General features: G+C 37.0%; 1 protein-coding gene across 1 annotated transcript; it reads left to right on the top strand.

Moving 5' to 3' along the window:
- The first annotated feature begins 3,370 nt into the window (after window positions 1-3,370).
- KLRD1 (killer cell lectin like receptor D1) lies at window positions 3,371-9,256 on the top strand. Its single transcript, XM_049627127.1, has 6 exons — window positions 3,371-3,600; window positions 4,905-4,997; window positions 5,425-5,496; window positions 7,036-7,187; window positions 8,016-8,119; window positions 8,922-9,256. The coding sequence occupies exons 1-6, from the start codon at window positions 3,594-3,596 to the stop codon at window positions 9,061-9,063; spliced, it is 570 nt and encodes a 189-aa protein (XP_049483084.1). The 5' UTR covers window positions 3,371-3,593; the 3' UTR covers window positions 9,064-9,256.
- Window positions 9,257-14,353: the final 5,097 nt, after the last annotated feature.

Raw genomic sequence — 14,353 nt, forward strand, 5'->3', positions numbered from 1 at the left:
CATGGGGGAAACTGAGTCAAAGGTCCAAGGGAACTGGCTGTACTGTATTAATTTGGCAACTTTTTGTCAATCGACATTCACTGCAAAATAAAAAGTGAAAAAAAAAGAGGTTAAGAGAAGATAGTATATTTATTGTTTTGATATTAGCACTAGCTATGTTCATTTCTCTTTCTTTCTTAGGTCTCAGCTACGTTGTCCTCTCACTAAAGTTAAATTCTGTTAAATTCTTGAACAAAACATTCATTACACATCAGGAACAGTAAATTCAGAGATGGTGGATGTGCTGTTTTCGATCAAAGCTCATTGAAGTCATTACTCATCTGGTATAATACGGATTCTTGATGAATCTGGACTTGACTTGGTTACAATTAGTACACGAGAAGTTCGCTCATCTTTTCACTGGGCTTCAGAGTGAACTTTCACGTGTTGATCAGTGGTGGACTCATTCACAAAGACCTATTCCAAGGGGCAAAAGAAGGAAATGAAACAAAAAACCAACAAAACATATTGACAGGGGGCAACGATTTCCCAAATTTCATCTTTTGAAATTTACCTTCTCAAATTTCCTTTAAATGAATCACCACTATTCATTTTGTTTTGAGTAAAGTTGACCCCACTCCGGTATTCAAATTGGACCCCAACTGGTTTAAATCAACTGATGTGTCTTATCCACTAGCTGGAGTAGTTTGCACCTGGCCCAGTCAGCGTCAACAAGATGGAAAGGAGTCCTTGGATGACTCTCTCAAGAACTTGAGGAAAATAAGCTAGACACAAAAGAGTTTAGATTGTAGTGTTCAGTTATGTACATTTCAAAACCAGAAAAAAACAAATGATCAGTTAGTTCACCTTAGAGGTTAAAATGGTCTCGGAGGTCAAGCTGGTGGTAATATCTGGAAGGAGAAAGAGTAGCAACAAGTCTAAGTGAGGAAAGATTGTGAGGGTGGAGGAAATGTTTTATTTCTTGATGGGGGTTGTAGTTGCAGGTGTAGCCACTGATATTTAATTAGGAATTTTGCTTTTATTTCTTTGCAACATGGATGGTAAATTTTATTTTGAAAAGATGCGAAGAAAATATGTGTGTTGGACTTTTTCTGTCTTATTTGGGTTTTGGTTGGAGGCATGTCTGTTATCTATTTCTCACTTTGCAGTAGCCACAGTGCTGTATTTCCAAGTCCAATTTATCCCACAAGATCATGCTCAAATTTCAATTTTAATAAGAGTGTTTTCTTTCTGAAGTTGTCTCCTTTCTCTCTTCTGTTCCAGAGTGGACTGGGAATACATTTAAAGGGCTACCTCCTTCAGAATGAAGCACAAATGAGAGGCAACTGGGGTCTCCTCTGATTGTCATAATCTTAGTGTATTTCAGTTAGAGAGTGAAACGAATCAGTATTTTCTCAAATGAAGTATCACACATTTTCCTTTGGGAGATATTGAAGAATACTTCAAAATTAAGCTGAACACTTTCAATTTGATTGTTAGACATTGAGTGAACTTTCAAGTTCTTTTTTATTTTCTTTTTTATTTGAGAGAGAGAGAGAGAATGTGCGAGGGAGGGAGAGTGGCAGAGGGGGAGAGACAGAGACTATAAAGCTTTTTTTAATGTTTATTTATTTATTTATTTTGAGAGAGAGAGAGAGAGAATGAGCAGGGGAGGGGCAGAGAGAGAGGGAGAGAGAATCCCAAGCAGGCTCTGTGCTATCAGTGCAGAGCCCAACTCAGGGCTTGAACTCAAGAATGGTGAGATCATGACGTGAGCCAAAGTCAAGAGTTGGATGCTTAACCGACTGAGCCACCCAGGCATCCCATAGAGAGAGATAATCTTAAGCAGGCTCCCCGCTGAGATGCAGCACTCATCCCACAACTCAGGGATCACTCACTGAGCCTAAATCAGGAGCCACATTCTGAACCAACTGAGCCACCCAGGAGCCCCACTGAACGGACTTTTGGATAAATTATCTGGTTATTTATTGTACCCTAAAATACTCATTATAAAACTGACATAAGGTGTCTTAACAAATTTCATGAATAGCCTAAAATTCAGGTTTCTGGAGACAGGTTATGAAACTCTCAGGAAAATTTACAACGAATAAAAATAGATCTTTATTAAATAATAAAATACACACACCTGTGTTTCTGTGAAAATAAAATGGCTTCAATCATGAACAAAAATATGGATTCAATGTTCTTACCATGTGATGTTTCATTTAAATAAAGTTATTAGGTTCATGTTTTGTATTTTAGGTGATTGGAGATAAAATAGGCAATCATAACTTTATTACGTGGCTTTAAAATAGAAGAGAATTTCATCCTCATCCATTGTTTTATTCAACAATCAGTTAAACTCTTGCTTGAATCAGAACAATTTTAACTCATTTCTACCATTTGTTTAAAATAATGTAGTTTTTTCACATCTCTGAAATAACGTGGAACCATATTAGAGGTATGAACGCAAAAATAGTCCATCCTTTTAAGAAAGAAGTTCTTCTTATGGCTGCATTTGAAACTCGTGCTGACCGTACAACCTGTAGGACATGCCCAAGTGCTTTACCCACAAAGTTCTGTTGAATTCACATGTCCCAGGATGGGATGTCTAACGACTTAGGAAGGAAGTGTTGCTTAATACCTTTGTGTGCTGATGTCTCCTAAGATGAGTACAGTTTGGCGGTGATTCATAATCCATAAGAGAATGGGCAAAGAGAGCGAGAGTTAGAGGGAGAGGGAGAGAAATGAGTCATGTGATTACTCATTTATTACAACAGAAAATGATTTGGGAGCAGGAGGTTAAATAGCTGAGTCTGGTGGCACGCATTTACTTTACTCAACACGCGGTGTGCCCAGAGCTGGATAGGCAGAAATAAATAGGTGACAGTTTGTGTATTTGGGCCGCAGGGACTGGGATTTATTTTACATGTTTGACTGTGTTTCTAACTAGCGCATTATGGACTCCCTACCATTTTAGGTCAGACATTCACTTAGCACCTGTTTTCTGGAGGATGGCTCTGTTTTCTCCCATAATCTGTTATATGTCTGGTGGTTCTGCTGCTCTTCTGAAGTCTTTTTTTGAGTTTAACCTGAGGTAACACCAAGACAATTTGCATTTCATAGCATTTTACTAAAGGTAAAGCCTCAGGGTATGACATTTGAGACAAGAAAACAAAGGAAACAGTATAACAATTCATCTCGACCCAGATTACCAGTATGCTCAAAGGATGAAAACCCCAAATTTCCCACTTTCCAAATGATTTTTAAAGACATCTTTGATGTTCATATGTTTAAAAAAAATCCCTCTCATTTTCTTTTATAATAGTCAAAGCGTTTGCATTACACATGTATGGTGAGAATTTCCTGTGTTATGTTTCCGGAAACATTTTAGAAGTGACTTTACTGCCTCTTGTTCATACTATTCATTCACCAATAGAAGATTCAAGAACTGCCCGAATATATCATTTTTCTTTTCTTTTTTTCTGTTAAGTGTCTTCATACATGACTTTTGAATTCTTTAGCATCCAGCTCGGCTCCGTGAACCAACACAACCATTCTTCTTGATTAAGCACAAATTGTGCTTTGCCAGCGTCGACACTGGAACATTCCTTATGGCAGGTATGTGAGGCCCAAGTCATTGCATTTTTAAAAATGAAATTAGCCAGAAAGGGTGTCTTATGGACATGGCTAATATCAGGGCGGTGCTTTTAGGGAAAAAAGTGGATGTTTTTAGGCTTTCCATGTATCAGCACTTTCCAGTTCTGATTCTTCACCTGTAACTTAGAAATGATTTTTTTGGAGCTTTTCCAGCAGGTTTAAAGAGTGGCTTCTAACAGGGATAGCTCTAAACTCTAATGCGAACTGATAAATTATGAGCAACATAATGCTGGTACAGAGTAACTAGAAAATGCCACATATTAAGGACAATGCTTACAAGTGTTCTTTTAACACTTGTTAAAGTGTTGAGGTTGTGACACCTCAAATCACCTAGATTAATAGTTTGGAACATTGGACTGTTTGTTAGTGACAATACTCTTCGAGAGGATGCTAATGTTAATGTCAAGTCTCCCAATTTTAAATTGTTTTAGCCTACAATGCCCAGAAGCAAGTAAGTTTTGATAGGAGAAAGTGTAATGTTGTTGCAAAAAAAAAAAAATGGTTGTTTATACATTATAATTTAATGTACGGTGAAGTGAATCCAGGTCACTGAAGTATTACCCATGCATTGGTTGGGGAACCCCCTTCCCCAGCCTAGGTCCAGAAGGCTCCTGTGTTCCCTTACCTATAAAATCTCTACAAAGCTGCAAGCAGCCAGACATTTCTTCGGCAGAGAACACATTGAGATGAATAGAAGGGCACATTTCCAAGTCCTATTGTGGGGGTGATCAAGTATGCTGGGTAAAAGATGCTGGGCCTAGCCAAGCTTTCATTGGCTTTCTGACTTAGATACATGCCCGCTTTTATACCTCGAGACAAATAACATTATTAATGGATCTTAAGTTTTCTCACCTACTTAATGGGACTCCTATTATCTTGTGGGTTTTGTTGAGAAAAGCAATACAAGCATCTGTTACGTAAGCCCATAGAACACAACTTGATGCTACTTGATTTCTTCTTACCCCAAATGCCTAAGCTTCTTTGCTGAATTAGGAAATAAATTGTAAATCCACTTTACTGAGACAGGACTGGTAAAGGAGAAGAGTTAACAGATAATCTCGCTAAAGAATAAATTACACCACGTAAAGCTGTTGCTATTGGCTGGAGTTCTGAATGCGATATTCTCATTCTCCTGTTTCATTGGCGAGATGATTGGGCTACCAAATGAAAGAACTTCTTGGAGTCTCTCTCCCTGTGTTGCTTTTAAGAACTTCACCTCCCGGGTTTGTTTTTTGAGTCATCATTGGACCTCTCCTTTACGACAGCTTCTCAGATCAATCCATGGAATTTGATTTCCGGCATTTTAGGAGTAATCTGCCTTTCCTTGATGGCTACTACGGGGGTTTTGCTGAAACATTGTAAGTTTTCTTTTTTTTATTAATTTTTTAAATGTTTATTCTTTTTGAGAGAGAGAGAGGGAGCAAGTGTGAGTGGGGGAGGGGCAGAGAGAGAGAGGGGGAGACACAGAATCCGAAGCAGGCTCCAGGCATTGAGCTGTCAGCACAGAGCCTGACGCGGGGCTGGAACTCACCAGCCGTGAGATCATGACCTGAGCCAAAGTGAAGTCGGATGCTTAACTGACTGAGCCACCCAGGGGCCCTGAAAAATTGTAAGTTTTTCCAGACAAGTTTTTATAAAGACCACAACTGTGATGAAACATTTAACTAAAAGGCTTCATTTTTAAAATTTTATTAATAATTTTATTTATTCATTTTATTAATGTGTAATATGTCATTATTTCATAAACTTGCATCTAAAGAAGTAAATGTCTAATCATTCTTACAGTACTTACTAAACAAAGTATTCAGTCAACAATGCCAACAATGTCTCCAGGACTAACCACAGAAATCCAGAAAGGTAGGTTTCATACTTTGGAAAAATTTAGTGTTGGTAGAGGACAGAATAAGCAGTTTCTTGTTTTTTTTCACACAGAACATGATGTACACTTAGTAATACGAGTTTGCCTGATAATTGTAGGATAGTCACATTTCATTATTCTCTAATGTAAAAACTGTTAAATTACATTGAATGTGCATACTTTACCTATTTAAGCAATAAGGAAAATATTAGCCTAAATGACATGTTTTTCCTATATAAGTGCTCATGTTACATTAGTGCTGTAACAAATCAAAACTAGATTACGGTAAATACTACAGTTAATCCTAATCGCCTGCCGGTTTGCTCATAACCCATACTTTTACATCTCTTTGACTTTGCTTCTGCTTCTTACCTGACTCACAATAGAGTGCACATGTTTCTGCAATTTTAGTCCCTACTTATCCAGGGAAAGCCAGCTCAAAGTCCAATTTTTTAGGTATTTTTTCCAAACGCTCTCCAAACTGTCTCACCATCTTCTGTGATCATGTAACACTTAATTTACCTTTTTTTCTTCCCTTAGCATTTTTGCATCCCTAATGAGATTCTGACATATCACGTTGTGTAAGGTGAAAGTATAGGAGAAATTGATCTGATACACACATATGTTGCAATATGTTACTACCATAACATTAAGTAGTACCTCTATCATGTCACATAATTACCATTTCTTTTTTTGTGGAGAAAACATTCAAGATCTACTTTTTTTTTTTTTTTTTTTTTTTTTTTTTTAGCAACTTACAAGTATATAATACAGTATTTCTAACTATGACCTTAACTCTGTGCATTAGATCTCCCGGACTTATTCACCTTCTAACTGGAAGTTTGTCCCCTTTGACCAACATCTCTCCATTTACCCCACTCTCCAGCTCCTGGGAACCACTACCTTTCTCCCCTACCTACACTTCGGCACCACTCATTTGAAAAAGATTTGAGTGCCTACCCTGTGTCTTGACTTTCATCACCGAGGATAGCAAATGTTCAAGATGCTATCACTGTCCAACTGTAGGAGTAGACTTCAAGCTAATTGTTTCATTTATCTTTATTTTGAAAATAAGATATCCCAAACACTGGAATTTTCTCCCAATGTGCCATATTCTTTTCTGACTCAGGAAATAGTTTCCCTTAAATACCTCTTTCATCTAGTTCACACAGCAGAGTCAATTATGAGTCACATCCTCGAAAGCTCTTCTAGCCACCCTGCAATTTACACTCTGCTACCCAATATTCTAACATACTTACTTACTCTCTTGCATACTTACCTAAGTTATCATGAAATATAATTGACAAATGATTGGAAATGACAGAGTTCCGACTCTATCTCTAGAATATAATCGCTTTTAGGAAAAAAGGTTAAGTCTGACTTGTTTGCATTAACGTCCCCTGAACTAAGGTAGGCATAGTAGATTCTCGAAGAATATTTGTGGGAAATGGTGCATAAGTAACAAATGATTTTTGGGTGGGTAAATAGCATTGAAAAAATTGAATGTCATTACATATGTTTTGGTTTTTTTCTCCTAGAAGCTGACTGTTGTTCTTGCCAAGAAAAGTGGATTGGGAACCAATGCAACTGCTACTTCTTTTCTACTGAATTAAAAACTTGGGAAGAGAGTCGTGATTTCTGTGCTTCTCAGAATTCCAGTCTACTTCAGATTCAAAACACAGATGAATTGGCATGTATTTAATTCTGGTTTCCTACTTTTTTTTTTTGATGTATGAAAATATGCTAAGTAAGCAGTATACTTAGATTTATCTTTAAGTGGGTAGTAAATGGATGGCTATATTTGAACTAATGACTTAAATAATTCGCTACACCTTGAAACGATCATTATAAAACCTACATAAAATTGATTTATATCATAGGAATAAATATCAAGTTAGAGTACAGATAAAGTACAAGGAACTTTTTGGAGAGAATTCAAAGAACAAATAAAGGCCGTTATTTTTATGCAAAGACTAATAAAACAAGTTTGTAAGTTTTAGTTTGTAAATTGAATTTATAATTTCTTTTGTAATATATGTCTTTTGTCATCATTCCGAGATATAATGTGCAATAAGTACGGAAAGTATGATCAAAAAATTACTCAATTTAAGAAAAGGTGAAAAACTTCTCAAGCTGCATGAAGAATCTGTTCCGAATATAAGTTGAGTCAAGTATATCTATGAAATTTACTTCTCAGGATACTGTTGATGTGGGATTGAATTTGATTGTAAATCTTCTGTGAAGGAGGTGTTCCAGGAAAACTCTAACTTTTTTTCTAACGTTTTTTATTCCTTTGAGAAGGAATATTTAATGATATTTGTTTATCGATCACAAATGAATGGGCCTGATAAGGAAGAAAATATGAGGCAAGTGCCTATACTTTTTAAACTGGACATTAAGAATTATCTCAGTTTGTGTGATTAGAAGTCTCAATCTGATGCTGCCACTTTGTTAAAAGTACATTATTCCCAGAGTAGATTCAGATTAAATTAATGTGTTTGTCTCTGTTTCCAATCAGCATTTTATGAGGTTTGGTACAAGCTTTTACTGGATTGGGCTCCGTTACAGTGAAAAACATCGTGCCTGGTTGTGGGAAAACAACTCCAACGTCTCCCAAGATCTGTAAGTTTCTGGCAGTCAAGGTCTTTTTAGTTCTTTGTGCGTTTATCTGTAGATCTCACCAGAGAATGTGACATTCGGCAACACTGTAGCAAGGATAACCTAACGCATGCAAATACAGAAAAGAGAGGAGATATAACAGAACGTGAATTTTAGCTCCATCTAGAACATTCAAATTTATGCTCAAATGTCATGAGGTTAGTGTATTTGTGACCATGAAACAGCTTTCAGCATTTTTCTTTTTTTCTGCCTTGTGTAAGCATTCGGATGTGTATGTGCATCTACAGGTGTTCACATTCACAGAGCTGTCCAGGGAAAATAGTATATCTATTATTTTCTATTCTCTTATTAAGCCCGATATTCTCAGCATCCTCCCATATTTCAAATATTCTGAGCTTATTTTCTGTATATTTGTAAGCTTTGGATCTCATTTTCATTCATAAGTATGGGTTTTGCAGTGTCAGACAGTGACAAATTTTATGCTTGGATTTGTTTTCCTGGACTACATTAGCCGGTACCTCTCTAAACAAAAGAGAAGCAAAGTATATTGTATATCAAAACCATTAATAACAACAGCAGAAAGAGAAAATCTTTGGCCTCAATGCTGTTGATTATAGGGACAACAACAGTTTTTGTAATATTGTGCTCTGGAATCGTGAAAACGGGGCTTCTGAGTAAAAAAAATGGGCTCATTATGTTAATATCGCATTCAAGTGCTTTTAAAAGTTCTGTCATTTAATTAAAAACACTACTCTTGAATATTATTCCCTTTTCTAATATGTCAACATTTTATTTTTTGTTACAGATTGCCGTTAATTCAAAATTTAAATACAAAGAAATGCGTAGTGTATAGCCCAGATGGAAGTGCTTTGGATGAATCCTGTGGAAGTACATATCGTTTTATATGTAAGCAACAGCTGAGGCGCCCGGGTGGCTCAGTCGGTTGAGCCTCCGACTTCGGCTCAGGTCATGATCTTGCCGTTTGTGAGTTTGAGCCCCGTGTCAGGCTCTGTGCTGACAGCCCAGAGCCTGGAGCCTGCTTCAAATTCTGGGTCTCCCTCTCTCTCTGCCCCTCCCCTACTCATGCTCTGTCTCTCTCTCTCTCTCTCTCTCTCTCTCTCTGTCAAAAATAAATAATCATTAAAAAAATTTAACATGTAAGCAACAGCCTATTTAGGTGTTTCTTGGAGTGGAAGGGGTGGGTAATGAAGGTTCAGCAGTACTAAGAATATGACTTTACCTCTTGTATTGTTGCTAATTATCTGCCTTAGGGATCTGTAAAATGTTTCGAATTATGTCTTATGACACAATTTCCATATATTTGAAATCCTGTGTTTTAACACTATGAAATTCCCTATGACCCAGCAATTGCACTACTCGGTTCTTGTCCAAGGGATACAGGTTTCGAAGGGACTGTTTCGAAGGGACACGTGCACCCCAATGTTTAGAGCAGGGCTGTAGACAATAGCCCAAGCATGGAAAGAGCCCAAATGTCCATTGACAGGTGAATGGATAAAGAAGACGTGGTATATATGCCCAGTGGAGTATTAGCAGTCAAAAAGAATGAAATCTTGCCATTTGCGACGATGTGGATGGAACTAGAAGGTGTTATGCTAAGCGAAATTAGTCAGAGAAAGACAAATATCATATGACTTCATTCATATGAGGAATTTAAGATACAAAATGGATGAACATAAGGGAAGGGAAGCAAAAATAATATAAAACAAGGAGGGGGACAAAACATAAGAGACTCTTAAATACAGAGGACAAACAGGCTTGCTGGAGAGATTGGGTGGGGGGGATGGGCTAAATGGGCAAGGGGCGTTACGGAAAACACTTGCTGGGATGAGCACTGGGTGTTGTATACAGGGGATGAATCACTGGAATCTACTCCTGAAATCATTATTGCACTATATGCTAACTAACTTGGATGTAAATTTAAATAAATAAATAAATAAATAAATAAATAATAAAATTGATGAAATTTGTGCACCTATACCTGAAATTATAAAGCATCAAGGTATAGAAAAGAATATTTTGATTTAATACATATGTTCAATATTACATTTAATATATTTTTATGTGTATATTCTGGTAAATTTTCTCTGTAGAAATTCAAATAAAATAATTCATGTCAAATGATATATATCACTGTCATTTCAGTTCTTTGTAAGGTACACTGAATTGGAAAGTCCTATCTTCACCTTACTTTTCTGGAACTTAGTTCTTTCTGGATATCTATATATCTATTTGTTTTAATTTAGAGCTTAGAGTGTCATATGACATCTTTCTCATGTGTATCATCCGACTTTAGAAGGGAACATATTTGTGTTTCTTCTCTTGATGGTCTTGAGCTCTGCAGAACAATTTTGAATCTTTGTCCAAATAGGTGATTCCCTATTTGGGAATCTATGGCTTTTAGATTTTGCAAGGGTAAATAGAATCTAAGCCCTGATCACATAAATTTGCAATACTCATTTTTTCACTCTACAATCTCTCTTGCCTTATGCTTATCCATCAGTAAAAAGTCACTCAGGTGTACATTGAAGATATTAATCTTTAATAAATCCCAAACCTTTTCCCTAAAAGTTGTGTCAAATATTGAACAATTCCCTTTCTCTGTGGGGGAGGAACAAACCACTTAACTGTGGGGATTCTGAGTGTGCCAAAGAAGGGGTGAGAACATAATAAGGCCACGTATCTATGACCTGGATGGGGTTTTCCTAATCTCACACATATAAAAAGACAATTCTCTTTTGTAAAACTATTGTACGTACATCTTAAAAATTTTATACTGACATGTCTCTTTGCTTTCTATTTTTATATTTCAATTGAATTATAATAATTAAGAACCTCAAGTTGATTTTTAATACAGTCAGGGAGAGAAAAGGGCCTTGTGTGTTTTAGTTCTTAAAATATAAATATAATAAGACAACAAAGTGAACTTTTCACATTCTCATATGAAGATTAGGAGAAGTGTGCTTAAGTTATATTATGAAAAAGACAAGATGATATAAATCAAACGTGTAACTTGGACTAGGAGAACACACACTGCCCTCTCTGGGTATTTAAAATGTTTGGGCTTTGTTGTCCATGTAAATTCAAAAAATTCAATTACATTAAAAATAGCATAGATAAGCTAATAATGAAAATCACTAGTTTTCTGTCCCAATATCCCACCTTCCTCTCCTTCTCCCATAAGGCAATTTCCTCTGGGTTTTTTGTTTGCTTTTCTACTTAGAGTGGTTTTCTCTGTAGTGAAGCAAGGATAGTCTACTTTTTATACTTTTGTCCAGGATGAATCTGTGAAGTGCCTAGAGCTCAATTTGCCTTTTTACTGAGAACTCACATATATTCATTATGATTTCAAGCGCAATGAGGAAACAGAAGGTGCTAGATACGATGGATGGGATCTAATTTCAGAGAGTAATCTATGTCAAGAATTGTCTCTATTGAGATGGGAAAATTCCTGTAGCCTCCCAATTATAGCTCAGGTGTTCTTTTCAAACCCGATATTTTCGGGCCTTATGATGGAAAGGAGAGTGCTAGTCCCCCACAGTAGTATGTCTTTCTCATAGCATCATCCTATCATATTGGTGACACTGAGTCTATGACCGTCAGGCACACACTTTATCTATCTATCATATCTATCTATCTATCTATCACCTATCTATCATCATCATCTAGCTATCTATTTTTACTTTAGAGAGAGAGAGAGGACAAATAGGGGAGAGGGGCAGAGAGAGAGAGAGAGAGGGAGAATCTTAAGCAGGTTTCCCATTCAGCTCAGAGCACAATGCAGGGCTCCATCCCAAGACGCTGGGATTATGACCCAAGCCCAAATCAAGAGTTGGACGCTCAGCTGATTGAGCCACCCAGTTGCCCCAACCACATTTCATTTTTACTATTCTTCCTCCCACTTTTACCTGCAGGCTGCTTTCCTTCGTCCTGAAAATATCTTTGTCATCACTGGGATAGGAAAGACTTCTTTTATGTAAAGGTCTTTCTACCAAACATCTCTTTTCCCTTCTAACATGTAATTTCTGATATATTTGGAGGGGGGGAGACACATTATTTTACTTTTGTTCTCTGTTTTTTTTGTTATGAAATGGGCTAATGCACATGGATGGATCTAGCTGAATAAATATCTCAGGGTTGAATGTAAAACTAATGAAAGAGGGCGAGGAAATGTTCAAAACAAAACCCCACAAAATAACAATATAATATGCCAAGAGTCAGCTTATCCTTCCTTAATTTTATCTTGGTACCTAGGTGTATTGCCCTCAATATGTGTAATACATGTTACATATTGTTGCATATCAAATTATGGTAGATTTAGAAACTTGAAATAGCATATGTTTGTATGTCATAGTATCTATGGGTCAGGAGCTGGGCCTGGCTTAGTCCTTAGTTCAGTGCTTCACAAGGCTGGAATCAAGGTCTTGGCCAGGCTGCATTCTTATCTGAAACTCAGAGTCCTTTTCCAACTTTATTCAAGCTGGTGGCAGAATTTAGTTCTTTTCTGTTGTAGGACTTAGGACTTAGACCCTCACCCCCCAGTGGCTTCCCCCTCCATAGACAGTCACTCCGGGAATGCTTACTTCTTCAGGCCAGAAGGTGCCCACTCCTCTCTCTTTCTCACCTCTGGAGGCTTTTTTTTTTTAAGTATTCAACTAATTAGGTCAGGTGTACCTACAATATTCTCTTTTGACTAACTAAAAATTGACTAATTTGTAACCTTAATCACACCTGAAAAATAGCCAAATCTTTCCATTTAGTGTAATCTAATCACAGAGCAACCCCCCCATCACCTTCATAAATCCCACTGAAACTCGAGGGCAGGGGACTGTATAGACATACACCAGGTCATGGGAATTTGAGAGTCATCTGTCTACCATACGAACATTCCCTAAAATATACATTGTAAGTGCTGCTACATAGTTTATTGCATTTAAACATTACCTTTTGATTCCTGGTGAGATAACCAGGAATCGAATTCATAAAAGTGAGGACAAATAATACTTTTTAAAAATTTTTTTCCAATATATTAATTCTTAATTCCTCCATTACTGACATTTAAGTTACCTATTAAAGACGGAGTTTTTGTATAGCTGGCTTGAGACAACTCTTTGCTTATCTTCAGAGATACTTAAGAGTTGGTGGTTTTTCGTTTGTTTTGTTTTGTTTGAAATGGGCTCCACATGGGGTCTGTACTCAGAACCCTGAGATCAAGACCTGAGCTGAGATCAAAGGTTGGATGTGTGACCCACTGAGATGCCCAGGTGCCCCTAAAAGTTGGTTTTTGACTCTTAGCCATGATTAGGGCAGTGAGTTAGCTACCTAACTAAATAACTAAGTTAGTTAACAGAAAAACTAACAGAAAAAAAAACTTATGGTAAGTTTTTTTTAAGTTCAAACTTCCTGTGTAGCACCTAGAACCAATTTGTTTATTTATAACTTATACTTGAGATAATTGGTTAGATATCCTGTCTCTGCTCTGTAACCAGACTCTGCAGTAAACTTCTGCCTGAGCTCTCCTAAAACCAAGTTTTGTCACATAAATACCAGCACAAATATAAGCAGTTTCATCTGGGTATGAATCATACCTTTGTGGAAGTAAGAACACTGGGGAGTTTGGTCCTGCATGTTTTTTTCGTCCCAAATTCTTACTTGAATTCCCTCCTGTTGTATTATATAATTTGCCTTTTTAAAAAGCTTTATATGGGTATGCTAATTGAAGCCTTATGATTTATTTCAGTTACCTAAATCTTTGGGATATCTCAATCCCCGTTTTCATTTCCACAATTTTAGGCCTTTTGAATTTTTTCTCTTTATATCTTAGTGCAGGAGTTAGAAAACTTTCTCTGAAGAACTGGGTCGTAAATATTTTCAACTTTGTGAACGAGTCTCTGTGGAACTATTCAAGTCTGCCATTGTGGTGCAAAAGAAGGCATTGATAATACATAAATGAATGGTTTGGCTGTGTTACAAAAGAACTTCATTTCCAAAAACAGATGGTGGGATAAATTTGGTCTAACAGGCCATAGATTGCAAACCCTTGCCAAAGTGTCCAAAAGGAGAATATGTAGGCACCAATCCTACTTTCCTTCTTGCCTTATCACATCTTATTAGTCGTAAATGTACTTATAAAATTTGCCGTATAGAACCAGTTGTGTCTTGGGGGGCTTGGGTGGCTCAGTTGGCTAAGCATCCCACTCGTGATTTCGGCTCAGGTCA

This window comes from Panthera uncia, chromosome B4 (genome assembly GCF_023721935.1).
Source record: "Panthera uncia isolate 11264 chromosome B4, Puncia_PCG_1.0, whole genome shotgun sequence".
Classification (NCBI taxonomy): Eukaryota; Metazoa; Chordata; class Mammalia; order Carnivora; family Felidae; genus Panthera; species Panthera uncia.

Coding starts and splice junctions, on each gene's coding strand:
- KLRD1 (XM_049627127.1), top strand. Junction 4,998..5,424: donor GGGGGTTTTGCTGAAACATT/GTAAGTTTTCTT, acceptor TCATTCTTACAG/TACTTACTAAACAAAGTATT. Junction 5,497..7,035: donor AACCACAGAAATCCAGAAAG/GTAGGTTTCATA, acceptor TTTTTCTCCTAG/AAGCTGACTGTTGTTCTTGC.